This window comes from Oryx dammah, unplaced genomic scaffold (assembly GCF_014754425.2).
Source record: "Oryx dammah isolate SB20612 unplaced genomic scaffold, SCBI_Odam_1.1 HiC_scaffold_21, whole genome shotgun sequence".
In the NCBI taxonomy this organism is placed as follows: domain Eukaryota; kingdom Metazoa; phylum Chordata; class Mammalia; order Artiodactyla; family Bovidae; genus Oryx; species Oryx dammah.
Window position 1 is genome coordinate 5,690,999 of NW_024070205.1, and position 20,318 is coordinate 5,711,316.

A 20,318-nucleotide genomic window follows, 5' to 3' on the forward strand; every position below is an offset into this window, starting at 1 on the left:
TTTATTGATGGGGAAACTGAGGCTCCAGTTGGCCTTAACTCAGAGGCACTCATGACAGTCTGTGATGAGTCCCCGGAGGCAGGATCCTAACTTCCCACTCCCCCGACACTTTGCCACACTCACCCCTCTGCTGCCCCTCTGACTCCCTGGCAGTTCAAAGTTGGGTTCTAAATGTTGTCCCTTAGGCCAGCCCCAGAGAGAAAACCTGTCAGAGAGGCAGCACGTGTGAGCGAGCTGGGCAGAACTCACGGGTCGTGAAGCAACCCTCTCTCTGGTATTTCTAGAAACTAGCTTAGGGGGTCATTTCTGGCTGGGGAGCTCAGAAACTTCTCTCTGGAGAAATCCACTAGTGATCAGCTTCCCGTGTCGGGAAAAGGTAGTGCTCTAGGAACCTCTGGATAAAAGGCCATCTTACAAGGGCAGCGGGACCCTGGTCCAGGCGGGCAGGAGCTCAGGCTGCCTACTGAGGGACCACCTCCCCGCGTTCCCTGACAGACCCATGGAGTAAGGGGCTGGGGTCTCAGAACGCTAACTTGTGCTTCTTCCCAGGGGCTCACTAACCCCCCTCAGTCGCACCCCCTTCCCTCACGCCCGGACAATCTCTTGGCATTTCCAAAGCTGCGTCTTCACATCACAGCGACTGTCCCAGCTGCCAGCGGCTGGAAATAACTGCACGGAGGCTCCCCTTGATGTGGCCCTCTTTTGTGTTGATCAAAACACCAAAACGAAGTCAGGCTCTCCACATCTGACTGAAGCCTAATTGGAAATCCAAAGCGGCACTAAATGCTATGGTCTAAATAAAACACACTCGGTTACAGAAACTCCACATGGGGAGCGTGAGAGGGTGCTCTAGGAGGGAGCGGAAACGTAGGTTGCAGGGTTCTGGGGCGTCGTGATGGGGCCCCCGCCTTTGGCCGGATAAGACAGACTCAAGATGGCAACACAGAAGGCTCTTGAGAGCCCAAGAACCCCTGGGTAGGGCCAGCAAGACAGCCGATCGATACCTGTTGAATGGTTCACACTTGGAAATGCACCTGAAATGCTCAATCAGCTTTGTGCAATGTCTCTCATGCGTCTGCACCTGCCCTCCTCGCAAAGGTGTGCGTCTGCCAGACAGGCCGCGTGGTCGAGAGCACAGGGCAGTGCTGGCCTCACCCACTGGGAGCCTTGAACCGGGCTCCTAGGTCGTGGGGGGATGGCAGGCAGGGCAGGAGCTAGTCTGGCAAGCGCCTCTGCCCCGGCTCTGCCTCCTAGGAGTCCTGGGTTGGGGTGGGGGGGCGCGGCCTTGCTCTGGTCACTGGACCTGCCACCCCTGACTTCCCCGTGTCACACAGAGCTGAGAATACCTGTCTTTCAAGGTTGCTGTAAGCGGCTGAGATGATGCTGGCGGAGACCTGGCCTGCTGGACAAACAGCAGCTTCCTGGGGCGGGTGCCCTCTCTCTTTCCTCTCTGACCACCAGAGACATTTCCTGTGACTGGACACACCAGGCAGCAGGCCTCTATTGGTTTCTTTTTTATATAAAACAAAACAGCGCCCTGCCCCAGGGTCGTTGGCAGGTGTCCAGGGAGGAGTCGTGAGTCTGGCCTCATCTGGAGCCCTGAGAGCTGCAGGTGGACGGGGAGCAGGCGGGGCCGGTCCGCTGCAGCCGTGCGGCCACCAGGGGGCGCCATCCCAGGAGGACGCGGGACAAGGCTCAGCTTCACTCCGCATCTGTTCCCGGGTGGGGGTGTGGGGGAGCTGTCCTAGCTCTGCCCGCGGGCCAGCTCGGGGGCCCTGGGCAAATTACTTAGCCAGACTGAATTGCAGTTTTCTTATCTATTAAAAAAATAGCAAAGACAATACTATTTATCCCAGGAGATTGTTGTATTAGCCAAGGTCATGTTTGCAAACTATCAGAAGAAAAACACGACCTATATGTTAGTTAGATTTCAACACGTCTTAAATTAGGTAGAGCTGAGAGGCAAGGCGGGGTGGCCAAGTTTCTTTTCGAGGTGTGGCTGTGTGGGGAGCTTGATTTGCAGAGCTTCACCTGGCGATTATGCATGGGGCCACAACCGTAAAAGCTTAATTACTGTTACTAACGTTTACTAAGCAGGTGATACATGTCAGGTACTTTGCAGAGTGCTTTTTAATGTATGAATTCATTTCATTTAATCTTTTTAATGTATTCATTCACTTCATTTAATCCTCAAGCAATGTCATAATTATCCCCATTTTTAGATGAGGCAAGTGAAGCACAGAGAGGTTAAACAGTTGGCCTAAGGCCACACAGCAGGAAGCCAGTATTTGAACCCAGGAAGGTGGGCAGGCTGGCAGTCTCTAGACCCCATGCTCTTCATGGTGGCCAGGAAACTGCCCATCATCAGTCGCTATCTACTTCTTTGCACTCTGGCTTGGTGGATACTTTGGTTTCAAGGTCTCAAAGGTCCCCTGTTCTCACTTATAAAAGGAAGGACTGCCCTTCACCAGACAGTCCCTGAAGCTCCCCCAGCTCTGGACTGCTATATCAGGGAGAGGGTCTGTCCTCTGAGTGAGCCCAAGCATGGAGGGACGAGGAAGGGCTCCCCGTGGTCGGTATGAGTTACTTCAGTCAGGGGGCATGGTGTATATCTCTGCAACAGTACTGCTCACTTTATATCGTAATTTACCTATGCATCATTCTTCCCCACCAGAATGTAGAGTCCCTGAGGTCAGGGATTATATTTTATTTATCCCTATACAAAAGCATGCTGAACGGTGGTGCTGTTGTTGCATTGTAAAGAAATCAAGAAGGCACCTATCTTCAGAAATCAAGAAAGTACCTATTTATAAGACCTTTTGCTGGAATATGACTTAGAAAGATTGCCCCGTCTATATCTGCATATGCAGATAACTTGCCAGTGGACAGCTCTATGCATTATACATGGTAGACACTTAATGGTCTGTTGAATGAATGAGTCTGTGTATGCAAATGAGATGCAAATCTTTCCTTATTTTAATTTGACCCTTGGGAACATCTTCAGGGACTCCCTTGGGCTTGGGTAGCTTTAATGTTTTTTAATTGAAAGTCTTTTTTTTTTTTTTTTTAAACACAACTGATTTTCGGTCTGGCCTGTGCTGAGTGAAGCTGTTGCCAAGTTGGGAAAAGAATGCTGGGCTGGACCAGGTGACTTAGGATTAATTCTGGCTTTTCTGGTAATTCGGGGAATGATGTAGGAAGTGATTCCCCTCTCCAGCACCGTTTTCCTCATCTTTAGTATAAGGGGAGGAGTTCCTTCTGGGATTGAGGTATGGTGATTTCCTACCTCTCTATCCTAGGAACGTCATTCTGGGTCATCAGAGGGTCAGCATCCGGCAGTCCTACCTGGTGAGAGACATCATGTCCCCTGCCAAGGATTAGAGGAAGAGTCTCCAGCCTCCCTGCCCATTTAGAGAAATGAGCTTTTTTGGCACCGGTTCTCCCAGCCTGGGCATTGTGTTTAATTATTTCTTTCCAAACCAAAGGATTTTAAAATAAGAGGCTGGAGTTTTCTTTCTTAAGTACAAGCCAAGCGCCTGATTAATAGGTTGGGTTTGTGATTCACTTCCTTCATGTGAAAATATTTATTAAAAATGCTCCAATGAGAATATTAATAGCCAGGGAATCAGCTCTGTGTCAGCCTCTTTGTTCCCTGACATTTGAAATGAGGGGAGAGGAAGAGGGGAAAAAAAATCAAACCCGGGCCTGGGGTGATCACTGGTCCCTGCGCCCCGTCCTCCGGGAGGCAGGCTTCGCCCCTCCTTTGGGAAAGATGCTGAGATGTGTGCTTGGCTTCTGGGCCACACTGAGGTCCTTAACGAGAAACACATGTGCATCAAAGGCCTGGATTGAAAGTGACACATTTGAAAACACAAGTACGGCAGAAATTTGCTTATCCTCACTTTCCTAATCCGCAAACTCTGTAATTCTCCCCCAAAGTCCCCCAGGCTCTGCTCCAGCCCCTCCCTCCTCAGATTCTCTCCTTCCCCGGCTGCAGCCCAGGCCTCTCAGTCCGGGCAGAAGGGAGGTCTCCTGTTACTGGGACTCCGACCGCCTTGTAAAAATACACCTTGGCACGCTCTGCCTGCGCCCTGGGAAGCCTTATCACCAGGACTAAACAAATGTGCACAATCAAAATAATAGTCTGAGATGTCAAAATAAATGAGCAGGGGCCATCTGGAAGGATGGCTCTGCACGTTCTTTTCTGCTCCTACCCCAAGTCGTTAGAGGCCCAGGGGCTTGGCCGTTCAGTGGCCTTGGCCACGGGTGACAGACTTAGTACCCTTACATCACAATAAGGCCCTTTGAAAATGCTTCTTATTTTTGCCCCTCGGTCCCGGTTTATAGTTGACAGGCCCTCCTCCAAACCAAGGAAACCAAAATTGGTTCTCAGGTAAAGCTGGCTGGGCTGGCATGCTAGAGGCATTGGGTCTGTCCTCCCAGCCCTCTCCGCCACCATGCACAGGGTCTTAAACCAGTGCAAGGAGTTGAGGGGCAGGGGGTCTCTCCTGCGCTTGAGACCTTCAGAGAAGGGCGGCTTCATAATCTTTCCAAAGAATTTTGATTTCTAGTAACTCCAGGCCAGAGTTCTTCTTGCCCCAACTCTCTGAAGTGACTTAAGGTGGAGGTGGTTAGAAAGTCACTATCCATTCATCCCCAGTGAGGTCCCATTGCCCTGCCCTGCACGTGAAGGTGGGTCGCCCAGGAGAAGGGTCTTCTGAGTGGGCTGCTGCAACACTACACAGGGAGACAGACCGGGACAGCCCTTGGATATCGCATGCCATCGCCTGGGCAGTTTCCAGGTAGCGTGATCCTGTTCCTGATGGATTCCTTCAAAGGCTTCCCAGAAGCAGTTTCAAGAGCCGCCTTTGATGTGGGTCTCCTTTAGGGCTCAAGGCAACCTTCAGTCCATCAACAGCAAGCTTTCAAGCTACTGGCAGTTCTCTGTGAATTTAGGGAAACCAATCCCATTCTGGGGACTCTGATCTTAGGTGTTGGGTGTAGCACAGGCTGAAATGGAAGCTGGCCTGCTCCACGCCCCATGGGCCTCATACTGGGGTCAGGACGGGTGAACTTTGAAGTCCTTACCAGCTCAGATGCTCTGTGGATCCCTGACCCTGCGAGACAGGAAATCGTGTATTTATCTTCCCCGTGCCTTGGGTCTCAAAGCGGGGTCATGGGCTACACGCGCCAGAGTCACAGGGAGACAGGCAGTAGAGAGGTGAGGAGGTGGGCGGAAGAGGGGACTGTATGACTTCTAAGGTTAAGTCATAAAGAAGGCAATAACATTCCCACCTGTTAGGTAGTTAGAATAGGAAACAGGAGTCCAGAATGGCAGTGGCTAAAAGACAAGGAAGGGAAAAGCCCGCGAAAATGGAACAAAGGAAGGTCCAAGGACCTGGGTGAGTTCCTCCGGTGGGACAAACAGCACTGCTGGCTTGCCCGGTTTATGTGGGGCAGGCCCAGGGGGAGGAGAAAACACACATAAAAAGAGGAGCCAAAGGGCGGGGGTCTCTCTCTCCCGTGCGCTGGTGTGCTCCCCCCTCTCTTCTCGCATCTTTGGGTCGGCATGCCCTCACGCCTTGAGGATGTATTTTCCTGCTATTTTCTAAATAAAATTGAGCTGTAACATGGAGATGTAACATGGATCTGTCTAAGAGCTATAACACAGTCTGTCCGATACCTGAGAGCTATAACAGTCTGTTCGAGAGCTGTGACACGCCGAAGGCTCTGACGTCCGGTGCTTGAAGTTTTGTTGAGATGAGACAGAACAGGGCAGAATATACTCGCCTGACACACCTGATCTGAGGGAATATTCCCTCTTGGAGCCTTGAGCGGCCGTGCTCAGGAAGTCTGAGCACCTTCAGGCCGCCATGCTGTGAGGAAGCCCAGGGTGCAGGGGGCGGCCTCCTGGAAGCCACCGCGGCTGGCGGCCCAGCTGGTTCCAGCTGCCATATGTGTGGAAGGACGTGGCTCCAGGCCGTGCTAGCCCTAGTCATCCAGTCACCCCAGCCCATTCACGTCTTCCCAGCAGAGGCTCCAGTCTGGATGCTGCAGAGAAGAGACAAGCAGCCTTTGGGGCACCTGCCTGAACGCCTGACTTAAGTTTGTGAGCATGGCGGCTCCATCTATGGCAGTGAACTGGAGATACAGTTCACTTTGTTGCAGAGGTCAGACATGGTACGCCCCCAGGGCAGCCCCTTTCCAGCCCACTGTCCACACATGTGGCCAGACAGGAGCCTGAGTCTTGGGAGGTGACCGGGGCTCAGGGTCCCCCTCCCTTCTCTCCACAGATGCCTGGAATACTGGCCTCCTGGGCCTCACACATGAGCGCAGAGCTGCCTCCGTCTGTATCAAGGGGAGCGGGACTGTTTAGTCTGCTGGGCACATTCCTGTATTTTAAAAATAAATAGCAGATTGTGAGCGACTCAGCCGGACACTGTCGTTCAACCAGGACAGAGGTTTCTAAGGTGTCCCTTGGGATAGAGCAGCAAGAATGTCAGGTTGGAGGTGTTTGCCTGAGACTGGGATCTGTCTTAGCCATAATTTACAGTGGAGATGTTTCCGGCCCTCCCTGGGGTCTCAGAAATTCTAATAACCCCGCTAATGACAATGTTATTGTTCAGTCGCTCAGTCGTGTCCGACTCTTTGTGACCCCATGGACTGCAGCACGCCAGGCCTCCCTGTCCATCACCAGCTCCTGGAGCTTGCTCAAACTCATGCCCACTGAGTCGGTGATGCCATCCAACCATCTCGTCATATGTCATCCCCTTCTCCTCCTGCCTTCAGTGTTTCCCAGCATCGGGTCTTGTGATAATGATGATAATCATTGCCACTTATTGAAAGCACTGACTGTGTGTTAGACACAATGCTAGGTAGTCTGTATACGGTCTCTCAATCCTTGCAGCAGTCACCACTATTAGGCCCATTATACAGATGGAAAAAGTGAGGTGTCGAAAAGTGAAACAACTTTCTTAAAGCCATATGTCTAGTTAGTGGCAACAGATGACGTGCAAGATGGTCTGACGGCCATGCTCCTGCTATTAATCACTATGATATCTTGCCTCTCCAGGTCTTGAAATAGACAGCAGCATCCCATGCCCTCACCCACCCTAAACACACACACACACACACATACACACACACCCAGCGCCAGCCTCTCTGCTGTTCCCAAGGCCTTTTCCAGCCTTCACGGAGCCATTCTCCACTGTGACTCCCTTTTTCCATTTCACCCTTCGCTGGATCATTTTATGCCTCTATTCCCTCTGCTAATTCAAACTAATTAAAGTATAAAATAGAATAATTGCTTCCATCCCCATACTTCTTTCCCATCCACCCCGCATACAGGGGGAGTTCCCTTTCGGAGAGTGGCCAGCCTGACGAGTTGGGTGGAAACTCAGGCTATCAAGTTTCTTTTCATCTCGTGACTTAGGTTTTCACTTGGCTCACTGCCTGATTTTCCCTGGACCCGCAGTCTGACTTCCATTAGACACCGAGGATGTGGTAGCAGCTCGTATCCCCTCCCACAACATCTGCCGGTCTATTCACTGTCGAGGAAGCCGGGGCGGACTTTCTAAGGAAGGGCCGGGCAGCCTATCAGTGGAGCACCTGGGCAATTAGTAGGATTGGGGGAATTGGGTCCCAAACACTCCCCTGGGACCGGCGGGCCTTGGATCTATTAGCAGAACATTAACACCAACTTGTCAAAGGTCGTTAAGCAGTGGCACTAATGGCCCAACACTTCTTACTAGTCCTATTTCTTAATTACATTTAATTAACTAAGAGAGGGAGAGAGAGAGGAAGCTTGCCTGAACACATGAGCCTATATTGGATTGTTCTGACTCTGTGGGGAGTCGGCGTCAAGGATACAATAGGCACGGTGATTTGGGGGAAGGAGAGGGAAACGGAGACAAAAGCTAGGGACCCGGGGAAGGCAGAGACGAGAGGAGGCTGCCCAGAGGTTTACTGTAAAGTGGGGTGATGGAAACCCCCATTCCCATCATGTCTTATAAAGTCTTAGGTCTTTCAGGGAACTCCAAAGCCTTAGATCATTGCCTCAAAACAGGAATCTGCTTACCCATGGTGGTGGTTTAGTGACTTCAGTCCTGTCCGACTTTTGCAACCCCATGGACTGTAGCCCTCCAGGCTCCTTCGGCCATGAGATTTCCCAGACAAGAATACCGGAATGGGTTGCCATTTCCTTCTTCAGGGGATCTTCCCAACCCAGGGATCAAATCTGGGTCTCCTGCACTGCAGGCCGATTCTTTATCAACTGACGCACCGGGGAAGCCCATAGCCACCGTTCTAGCCCCCTGCAGGTTCATCCTTGGGCAAAGAAGTTCATAGGAGCACACCCAGCCTCATAAAAAGCCTCCTTCAGAAAGTTCTTTTGGTCTAACCTCAAGATTGTTTCCTGTGCTTCTGAGGCTGTCTTCTGGAGATGGAAAAGAGTCCTGATCCCCAGACCTTAGACAAACTCTTTAATAGCTGAAAGAGACTCTACGGTCATATTCATTCTCTCCGTCTTTCAAGCTGAGGACACTGAGTCCCTGAGAAGTCCAGGATCTAGGTCACCCAGCTGGTTAAAGGGGGGCCAGGATGAGAACTCCAGTCTCCTGGCCTGGCCTGAGGCCTGCTGGCAGTGCCGACCGCCACTTAGCTTCCTCCTAATCAGCACCCACGGTCGCCACCCTCCTGCATAATGGGATCCTAAGGGCTGAGAGCTGGGAGGGGCTGTCAGGAATGAGTGTTTGTGGTGTGGGAGGTGATGCGGCAGGAACTCCCTGCTTGCCGTCTCAGCCCATATCACATCGACCCCCGTGAGACGAAGTGGTGGGACTTGTCTGAGGCCACCCTGTTGAGAGTGTCAGACCTCAGACAGGATCCTATTATTAGACACAAATCCTCCATTTCCACCAGGATTCACTGGTGGCTCAGACATATAGAGTTTGCCTGCAATGCAGGAGACCTGGGTTCGATCCCTGGGTCGGGAAGACCCCCTGGAGAAGGAAATGGCAACCCACTCCAGCATTCTTGCCTGGAAAAATCCCATGGACGGAGAAGCCTGGCAGGTGGGGGGCTACAGTCCATGGGGTCACAAAGAGTCGGACACGACTGAGCAACTTCACCTCACTTCCTCCATTTCAGAAGGGAGGAAACAGAGGCTGTTAAGGGGGTCATACATCCAGTATCAGAGCAAACACTGAACCAAAACACACGTCATCCGATTTCATTACCATTGACTGCTCTCTAGCCACACATTCAACTGCTCCCTTAGAGAGGTCCAGGCTGTCTGTGAGAACTCTGCACTCGCTGCCGCTCGCCTCAGATGGCCCTCCTGAGTGGCTCTTGGCCCCCCTCCCCGAGCCCGGCCCCTGATGTGATCCCCGGAGTAGCGACTGGCACATGGCCTGTGGCTCTCCAAGCGACAGGACTCCGAGCTCTACCACCAATTCTTCCCCCACCCTCCCGCCCTGATGCTGCCCACTGATCCGGGCTCCGCCTGGTACAGGGACCTTCCCAACTCACAGCTCACCTGATTCAAGACAGCCACAGGGCATGAAACCCAAACTCCTGCTCTATCTGCTCGGTGTGACAGTTACTACTGAGCAGCTCTGCTTTGGTGCAAACTGACAGGAGCTGGGCAGCAGACCCAGAAGATGAGACTGAAGGAGGGTTATTCAGAAATGAGCTGCAGACGCTGGTTTAGTCAGAGCTAATGCTCTCAGAGGCAACATCAGATATGGTTTGGAGAGGTCATTATATTCCCTGTAGGCCACTTATCGGCCTCCAGCCCTTTCCTTTGGTCACGTTTTGAATTCAATTTCAAAAAGCATCTCATTTGAGTGAAAGATATGAATCCCGTGTACAGAGGAGCCTGGCAAGCTATACAGTCCACAGGGCTGGAAAGAGCCGGACGGGACTGAAGCAAGGGAGCATTTAGCCCAGGGACGTGTCTCAGCATCGTCTCAGTCCCACCGAAGTCTCACTGGTCACTTCTGTTGGCTCTTTCTGCTTTTCCACTTCATGGGGCTCCGAGAACCCAAGAAAGAATTTTTATCCAGAGTTATCAGCTTGCTCCTCAGCCATACTTAACATCTTCTGAAAATATTAATATTATGCCAATGTGGCTCTATTTCAGGGGTCCCCAACCTCTGAGGTCTAATGCCTGATGATCTGAGGTGGAGCTGGTATAATCACAATAGAAATAAAGTGCACAATAAATGCAATGTGCTTGAATCATCCCGAAACCAACCCCGCCACCCCGCCACAGCCATCTATGGAAAAATAGTCTTCCATGAAATTGGTTCTTGGTGTGAAAAAAGGTGGGGGACCACAGGTCTGTTTGGTCCCTCTGACCATCCTTTTATGTACCTGCCTAGGGGACCATCTATTCACCCATCCTTCTAAATATGTAGATGATTCTGCAGAAGCATCCAGAATGGTGTTCATCAAATTATGACACAGTGTTACATTTGGGGGTGTTTGGTTGGGGAACTTGTTATTTCCTTTTCTGTATGTATTATTTGAATTTGTATGGTGCCCATCTACCATTTTAAAGAAATAACTGTTTGTCTTATAAACAAAAACAGGAAGGAAAAGCAAAGCAGTTATAGCCTCCAATCTGATGCTAAAGATTCCCTTGTTAGATTCTAAGCAACTTAAGGATAGTGACCAAGTTCCATTTATTTTGATGTTTTTCCAGGACGTTGTTCCCAATAAATACATGACCAGCCATTTTTTTTTCTTTTTTTAGGGTTATAAGTTCCCATCTGGACCTGTTTATGCCTTGATCATGGGGGTTACATAAAGGAAGGTTAAAAAAAAAAAAAGGTGGCTTCAAGAGGAAGTGGTATAATTTGCCGATGATTAGCCTATGATTTGTGTCATCTCTTCTGAGAAGGAATTTTCAAGTTAGAGTTGCAGCCCTACTGCCCTTATGCCATCGGGTACCCATTTACCTCCGCCTCCCTCCCTTTTCCCTTATCCCCGACTCAGAATTCACAAACATAAACACGAAGGAGAGAGAGAGAACGCCGGGCCAGGTGAACCTGATGACTGACGGCTGGGATCTTTGCAGAGTGTTTTGAGAATGACGCCCGAGCACGAGGCAGCTTGCGAGAGCTCGCTGGTCGTCCAGCACAGCACCCTTACCTAGCCCAAGTCAGTGTCCTCCGCGCCAAGACAGAGTCACGGTCCCTTCTGCTTCTTACGGCCTTGGTCTTACTACGTGCAGGTCAATGCCAAGACCGCCGTCACTGCTGACCAACTGCTGACCCACTGGCAATGAGTGGAAGAGGAGCCAGCTTTTCCTAAGGTCTAAGCTTTGCTCGCTGCGTCTCCATTGCTTCGGTGAATCCCCGTCCTCCCCTTCTCTCATCCTTCACTACAGCTCTCCTTGCATTTGCCTTCTCTCTGCTCCCACATATTCAGGTCGAATAAAACCCCGAGGGAGTAACGTTTCACCCAGGCGGGTGGGGAACCCACTCGGGGGTTACCCAGCAAAGGAGAGAGCTCATTTATCGGGGCTCTCCATCTCTGCAGGCAGAGCTGCAGCTCCTCAGAGCTGGCCAACTTCTACCCTGCATCTCTCCAAGACTCAGGCCAAGATTTTTTTTTTTTAATCTCCTTTTGGGGCCCTATCTTGGGTCTATCTCTCCCAGGACTGAGTCCAGCCTGGAGGCCTGGATTATTTACACCTCTTTGGCTCCCTTGAGCAGCAGACTCTGTGGGCCCGGGGCAGTAAATCTACCTTGTAATCACACCAAGCTGCTCCGTGCAGTCGGGCCATTCTTGTGGGGCTGTTCATCATGTGCTCAGACAGGGTCTGTGGCCTGCAGAGAAGCTCCGGGAAGCGACTGGCCCCAGTGGCTTCTCCCTGACTCCCTGCATAAGCTTCCCCGGGCCTCTGAGCAGCAGGCCCAGGGGTCTCTCTTGTTCCGTGGAAAAGCTTCTGCACAAAGGTCATGAGTTACCTGCACCTCCCGGGCTCGGGAGAGCAGGGGTGGGGGCCAGCACGTACCTGCCTCTCGGACATGATGTACAGGTAGCGCTGGTCGATGGAGAAGGCCATGTCCCGGAGGATGGGGCTCCCATCTTTGAGCACGGAGACCATCTCATATTGGACCCCACCGTGGGGGGGACCATCGGCTCGAATCTGCAAAAGAAACAAGGGCATCCTCAGCGTCTGTCCTCGGCAGTCCCTTGTGAATTCCCTGCCTGAGCCTAGAGCAGGTAGTTTATAGAAGATAATCCTCACGTTTGGTCCCCAAGGGCTACCCTGAAGCAGGCTGGGTGACAGGGAAGACAGAGGTGCTTCCTAGTTCAAACAGCCCAGTTTCCACTGAGAGCAATCCTTTTCCAAGCAGTCTGAGTGTGCTGGTCTGAACCTTCTAATGGTGGATTTATTTGTGTGTGCAAATGTGTCTTTGGGTGTGATCTGGATATCCTTATATGGTTATTCTTGTGTGCGTATGTACATGTTCTCAACACTGTGTGATGGGGGTGAGTGTGTGCTTGTGCACACCTGCTTGCGTTTGGGGCAGGAGAATCGACATCTACACACGCTGGTTCTGCCTTGAGCAGGTAGGGGAGGATGGTGGGACCAGCACAGAAACCATCCAAAAACTGGTCATCGAGAGAGTCAAGATTTTAGGATCGAAGAAAGAGCTTTCGGTTCCTGCCACCCCACCACAATCCCCTGAATGATGTGTGCAAATCCCCCAGGTGATTTTGGGGAGCCAGGAATCCCCGAGGACAGAAATCTGGGAGCCAGTCTCAGAGTCCATCCCAGGATAAGGAATCAGGAAGAACCTAGAGATCATCGAGTCTGGTGCTTCTCAGGCTCCATGTACATGAGGATAATCCGGGGAGTTTTAAAAACACATGGCTGGATCCATTCATTAGGAACTCTGTGCTGGGGGACCTGGTATCTTGTTTGGGTTTCAAAGCTCCCCGGGGGAGCTAATGAGCAGCCGGGGTTTAAAAGCACCAATGTCACCCACAGTTATCAAACCAGCATGCCCGGAGAACCGCCTGGAGGGAGTGGAGAAATTCAGCCCTGGGACTATCCCAGAGTTTCTGATTCAGTGGGAATGAGGCCTGAGAAATTTCATTTCTAATAAATTCCCAGCCAATGTGGATACTACCGGGCTGGGGGTTGGAGAAACATTCCTGTAGTCTAAGCAATATAGGGAGCGTCCTGGTAGCTCAGGCGGTAATGACTCTGCCTGCAATGCCGAAGACTGGGGCTCGATCCCTGGGTTGGGACGATCCCCTGGGGAAGAAAATGGCAACCCACACCAGTATTCTTGCCTGGAAAATCCCAAGGTCGGAGGAGCCTGGAGGGCTACAGTCCATGGGGTCACATGACTCAGCGACTAACACTCAAGTTCTACGTAGGATTTGGAAAGCCAGCAGAGAGAGGCCCCTGAGGCATCAGTTCAGACAGAGACAAGATGACGGGGAGCCCATGGTTTGAACACACTCCTCCTGCCAGGCTTCCTGTTTCCAACACAGCAGCTGACCGCTGACCAATATTGCCAACCCGGGCCATTTCTTTGTTCTCTGTTCATCTAAACCCCCTAGTTCAAGCCCACTTCCCCCATAAAGCCTTCTCCAATATCTCTACTACACTAATTGCTCCTCACCCTGAGGGCTTCTTTTTCCCCCCACCAGACATTTTGTCCTGAGATTATAATCAATTCACTTGTTCATTGTATATGTATTAGCTAATGCGTACTGACTACCTGCTTAAATTGTTCTCTGATTGCCTCACATGTGCGTAAGTCCACCAACATTTTGAGGGCAGGAATGCTTTCTGTTTCTCTGAGGACCAGCATCTGAGGACTAGAATGAAACTGGGAACAGAGCTGGTGATGGATAAAAGGGACCGCTTGAGAAATGCTTATTGAAAGACATGAACTATATGATCCAGCTGATAAAGTATCGTGGGCTCTTTAGTGCTAAATCAAAGTTGAGGTCAAAAGACAGTTTTCTCTGGATGATTTTAAGATGAAGTCCCTCCCTCCTATTCACTTTGATTTGTCTCTTGGACTTCTAACCATCTCCTTCCCTCTGCCCATTCCTCCCACCCCACTGAGAGCAAGGACTTACTCATCGCAAGGGCTAAGCGTGGAGCCCGATGCCACAGCAAACAGGCAAGCATGGAGGCGCATTTTCCGTTCTTACTGGCCGAGTAGGGAAGGTCAGGAGCATTTATTTACTGCAGACTTGGGCAAGTTGGATTAGCGCTCCATTCACATGTTCCTAGCCTCCTAAGAGTTTGCGTACTTGAGGGGCCTGAGCCGGGGTATGGTCTGCGATTGTTAACTTGGGCTGGACTGGCGTGGGTAAGAAGGAGACCATGATTCCACTGTGGGGCGGGGCACAGTGGTTCTGGAGTTCCTAGTGGCAGGACCAGCAGATTCCTGCATGAAGCCCTGTGTCTGGATCCCAGGGGTGGGGACAGTGGAGCAGGGCGGGAGTCCAGGAGTCATGTTCTCCTTGTCTGCTTCGTGGGTGACTGTGGTGGGAGCTCTGGCTTTGAAGATGAGGAGGTGACCTCAGTGGAACCAAAGAAACTCGCTCTCAGCCACTCTTACCCCAGAAATTCCCCTGTAGGGTAGACTCTTTGCCCCTAAACTCCTCTTGCGACCTTTTTCTTCCTAACTAGTGGCTTCCTACTGTTCCAAGCTGTTGCCTTGGCAACTGTCATTAAAGCCCCTCCTCTCAGGAAGCGGTGAGGGGGCTATTTAGTTCATTCTTGTTGGGTGGAGGAAGACTCGGGGTCGCCAATGATGCAGTGGGGCCGAGGCTACTGCCCTCCACCCTGAAGTGAATCTCATGATGGACTCAAGCAGAGGGAAGAACAAAGGTCTCAGTCTGGGAAAATGCCCCACAATGAAAATAGCTCCCCTTCGCTTTCAGAGCCGTATTCTCGCTTAGATGGAGAAATTCAAAATTTCCAAGAGATTCTTCTAGAAACATAGTAGCTTTTAATCACAAAAGTTCTCCAGTGGGACTTCCCTGGTGGCCCAGTGGTTAGAATCTGCCTTGCAACACAGGGGCCATGGGTTCAATTCCTGGTCAGGGAACTACCACGGAGCAACTAAGCCTGTGCTCCCGAGACCACAAGCCCCAACTGGAGAGAGTCCTTGCGTCGCAACGAAAGATCCCTGTGATACAATGAAGACCCTGCATGTCAGAACTAAGACCAAGTGGAGTCAAATAAATGCATTAATATTTTTTTAAAAGACTGTTAGAAAAAGAGTTCTCAGGCTACTGCAGGAGATGTGACAGTTATGACTTCTGATTGGCTTAACCTCACTATCCCGTATCCATAAAATGGGAGAGTTTAAGCTCTGCTTTCTCCTCTGAAAAGGAAATGTCCCAGTGCCGCCTACCACCCTCCCTACGACAGCTGCTCCTCTCCAAGGATGTTTTAATTCTCCTCCAGGCACTGGCTCAGCCCCAAGAGCTGCAGAACCATCACCTTACTTCAGGGCTGGCCAGCCCAGGATACCCCCACCTGGGCAGGCTGGTGAACCCTCTGCCAGATAAACAAGCCTCCTCCCCAAAAGGCTGGGCACACACACTCAGAAGGAGGAACACCACGTCTGGCCCTCCCTCTCCGGGCCCCAGGACTAGATGGTACCCATGGCCATGTTGGAGTGGAATCTTACCAAAGATTACTTATCATCACATACTCTGGAATGTCCCAGTTAGGACTAATCCCAGTCCTTAACATTTTTTTCTGAATAAGAAGCCTAAACTTTTTTTTTTTTTCCTGTCTACAATCCGAACCTTTCAATAAACCAGTTGAGGCCGGAATCAAACCTACAGAACTCTGAAAACATCAGAGCTGAAACTAAACCAGAACAGAAAATGTTCTTGATACTGAACCTGAACTGAGCTAGCCTATGTCATTCCCTCTAAATCCTTGGAGAGGGGAGCAGTCCTGCCCGAGAAGTCCGTTCTGTCCGCCTTGAGCTGTGCAGCCCTCCGAGATCCCGATGAGAAGACAGAGAAGATGGAGAAGGGGACGGGGGCTGGGGTCCCAGGGATGAGGTGCGGGCGGGGCCGGCAGGCTGAAGGCGGGATGGGTCAGCTGGGCAGCAGAGGCTGTTCCCTTCCCTGATTCCTCTCTCTCCCTGCGCGCAGGACGCCAAAGCGTGACACCAGGTTCCGGGGTTTCTGCTCTGACTGTGCTCTTGCTCTTGTCTGGGCTTGATTTCTGCCTCCTGTTCACTTTCAGGCCAGTTACCTCACCTCCCTGAGCCTCAGTTTACCTCTCTGAATAGGCGATCTGCTCCGTGCCTGTCACAGGAGAATCACAGACTTAGGGAAACTGCTGGAGCTATGGGGCTTTGGAGCCTGTCTCACCCAAGCCCTTCCACTCGTGGACGCAGGCAGTCAGGGCTGGCCCTGGGGCTCCCACCAGCTCCATCCAGGGTGGTCAAGAGGAAAACACGGCTGATGAACCCAACACCCCTGGACTGAGAATGGACAAGGGTGGCCCTGCTGTAATTCAAACCCAGGGGTCCCCGTCTTTCTCTGCCTTGGAAGTTTTCAGTTTGGATGTTGCCCTCCATCCTCCCTAAACACAGGATAAGGACGGTGAAGACTGCGGCGGAAGCCCAGACAAAAGTGGATTTTAAGACGCAACAACCTGCGTCTGTCCTGCAGTGTCCCGCAAACTGAGTTCTCCTCGGCTTTGAAGCTTGCGCCCCAGGGCCAGGATCCAATGACCACAAGGACACAGGACGGTGAAATAGGCCAGGAATCCAATCCGAGAGAAGGGCGTTATCAGACCGAGCTGCACAGGCCCCCGCCAGGTAATCCAACCAGGCAGAGGAGGAGCGTGGAGTCGGTGCGGGGCAGGGAGGTGACACAGGCCAGACAGGGAAAGCCGGTCACTCCAACCTGTCTTTCTAGTTGGGCTGCTCCTCTCCTGGGAGGGAGGGACCTCAGCAGACGGGCAGATTTAGCAGTTGTCATTTTGCTTGGACACTGCTCAGAAGGTGGGACAGGATGGACAGTGTCCTACAATGGAGGGCGGCAGTCTCTACAGAGGCAGCAAAAGGAAAACCATGTGCCTGAACCATTGCACGAGGCTGAGCCTGGGTCCAGTCAGAAGTCCTGCTGAGAGGAGCCCCTGCTGCTCAGTGGGAGACCGCAGGAGGCCGCGCCCTCCTTCTCAGGAGGGCTTTGAACTCAGGATGACTTCTTTGGTTCATGGTTAAATGTGGACCTGCTTCAAGGTAGGATGGACCTAGTGGATTTTTCAAAGGGCCCTGTTGGCCTAAAGAATTTAATAATAGCTCCTATTTCTATTGGAGCTTCTCTGCTGGCTCAGCGGTAAAGAATCCACCTGCAGTGCAGGAGATGCCGGTTCGATCCCTGGGTCGGGAAGATTCCCTGGGGAAGGAAATGGCAACCCCCTCCAGTACTCTTGCCTGGAAAATCCCATGGACAGAGGAGCCTGGCGGGCTGCTGTGCACGGGGTCGCAAAGAGTTGGACACGACTTGGCGATTAAACACACAACCACACACAACCACTTCTGTAGCTTTTACAATGTGCTGACTGCTGTTGAAAGCACTTAACAAAAATGAACTCATTTAATCCTTACGAGCCACCCCTGAAGGGCATATTATTACTGTTCCCATTGTACAGATAGGAAATTGGAGGCACAGAGAAGGATGTCATTTTCTCAAGACCACACAGCTAAAGAGTAGCAGAACTGGGTTACCCACACAGAGTCCAATTTCTCAGAGTCACTCTGTGGGTGCACACAGCTGTTCACTGCAGCTGAGAACAGAGGAGATGGGTAGATGAGCGTCCAAGCCCCGTCTTTAGCTGCTCTTCCTCTTTCAGCCCCCAAGGCCACAGTGGGGCAATCACCGGTCTCCTAGAGGTGGCAGTAAGCTCAGAGCCTCATTTGGGAGGACCGTGCTGGGAGGCTAAAAGTCAGCTGATGAAGGCTGGCTCTGGGGCAGGAGGAGGTGAGCTGAAATCCAGGGGAGATTTACTGTCTGGTCTTCCCGGTGGGAGGGGCCTCTTCGAAAGGAGAATGAAATAGTAATCCTATTAGCAGTCACTTGCCTTTAAATCACAGCTAGGTCTGCACAGAAATTAATGACAGCCTCTTTACTTGAATATCCAATTCAAATCAGCATATCCAATTAACTAGCTTACCTGCAGGCCCCTCCAAACGCTTTTCCTTATGCATCAACTTCTTCTCTAGTTAGTTCTAAATTATGGGGCTTTTGCTTGGGATCTGACACTCTCATATCACTTTATTAGTAGTAGGAGAGGTACCAGCAGTCATAGTATTTTTTGTAATAGCTGCTGAGGAGCCACAGAACTAGGGATCTTCTTGGGCATCTCCGTAGGAAGCAGATGGGTTTGAGAGGCAGCACCCTGCAGAGGGAGGCGCTGGTTTGTGTCTGCAGGGCTGGGATCTAATCCCAGCTTTCTCATTAATTGGCTGTGTGACTTCAGGCAAGTCGCGTCACTTGTTTGTATAATAGGTTCCGTGGCTGCCAAATACGGGTGGTAACTTCTGTCCTCAGAGCTCAAGCAGGATGTTGCGAGAATGAAATGACTTATTAGCCATGAATTTCAGGACTGTCCAGTATTCATTCAGGACATGGCCTCCTGGAAGCTAGGCTTGTGTTGAGAGCTGGGGACGCTTTGAGAAAGGGTTCCCTTAGGAAGGCCCAGGAACGGGCAAGTGGACAATCCCATCAGACCTCACACACCTGGGCTGCCCCATGTGATAGAGGTTTGCGGGGGGGAATCCGGGGAGGCTGCCAAGGAGGGGAAGGCTTCATGGAGGAGCTGATACCGAGACTGAGAAGCAGGAGGGGAAGGAAATGCAAAGTCTCTGGAAACTTTATAAAGTGTGACATAAATATAGAAGTGCAATTATTATATCCAAGCCCAGATTTCTGGGAAACTCGGTTTGTTAGACCTGAGTAAATCTGGAGAGGGTGAGGCTTTTGATATGTAGTCACTGAGGGCTCAACAATTTCCGCAGGTCTTACCACCATGTGTCGTAAAACTCCCCTTGGAGGAGGCCTGTATTCTTTGATTTTATTTCTGCCTCAGGACTCTGGGCTTGCGTAGTGCAGAGTGTGTGTCTACATGCACGAGTGTGTGTGTGTGTGTGTGTGTGTGTGTACACACTGAGTCTGTTGAAGAAGGTAGAGAAGGCTGCTGCTGCTCAGACTGAACTTGGCAGTGAGTTAATGAGCGTGTGTGTCTGCAGCTATGCCTTCAGTGCTTGGAGGGTGAGGATTCGTGCTGAAGTTTATTTTTGTAGAGTTTCATGACCCGAATTATTGATAGATTGAAGTCTCTGGTAGATTCGGTCTCTGAGATTCTTCCTCCCTCTCTCCGGCACTCACTACACGTGAATCCACAGACGGCCACAGACACACAGCAGGAGTGACCTCCGGGGTGCTGGAAGGGGCTCAGCGCCCTCTCTCAGCCCCCAATCTGTGAAAACGGCAGTCACACACAGTCCAGTGGGCTGAGGCTCCCTGGAGGACAGCTGGGAGCCTGCCCCTAAAGGCTTGGATAACGGCAGAGGACACAGGAGCCTGGAAAACGTGGCCTGTGGGTTGCATGGAGCCAGGAGAGACAAGGAAGAGGGAAACTAAGGATCCTTCCTGTCCACGAGATGGAAGAAGGTCACTGAGGTGCACTAAACTTTGAGAACTCCAGTGACCCTCACCCTTGTGCACGCACGTGCACATACACGCACACACGTGCGCACACACACGCACACACACATCCTCCACACACACACGCGCACACACACACACATGCACGCATCCTCCACACATGCACGCACACACACACGCACACACACATCCTCCACACACACATGCGTGCGCACACGCGCGCACACACACGCACACACACGTGCACACACGTGCACACATCCTCCACACACGCGCACACACACACATGCACGCATCCTCCACACACATGCGTGCACACACATGCACACACATGCACACACACCCTCCACACACACGCGCGCGCGCATGCACACACACGCGCACACATCCTCCACACACACGCGTGCACACACACACATGCATGCATGCTCCACACACACACACACGTGCACACACACACGCATCCACACACACACGCACACACACGAGCACACGCATCCTCCACACACACACACATCACACGCACACACACACGCACGCACGCACACACACAGATCCTCCACACACACACACGTTCACACATCCTCCACACACACACACGCACACACACACGCACACACACACACAGG

At 51.6% G+C, this 20,318-nt stretch overlaps 1 protein-coding gene across 1 annotated transcript in view; it reads right to left on the reverse strand.

Annotated features, from left to right (window-relative positions):
* PLXNA2 (plexin A2) overlaps nucleotides 1-20,318 on the reverse strand; it is a 232,718-nt gene that overhangs the window by 116,886 nt on the left and 95,514 nt on the right. Inside the window, exon 4 of the mRNA XM_040263761.1 lies at nucleotides 12,023-12,157. Coding sequence (XP_040119695.1) covers nucleotides 12,023-12,157 — 135 coding nt within the window. The remainder of the gene's footprint in view (nucleotides 1-12,022; nucleotides 12,158-20,318) is intronic.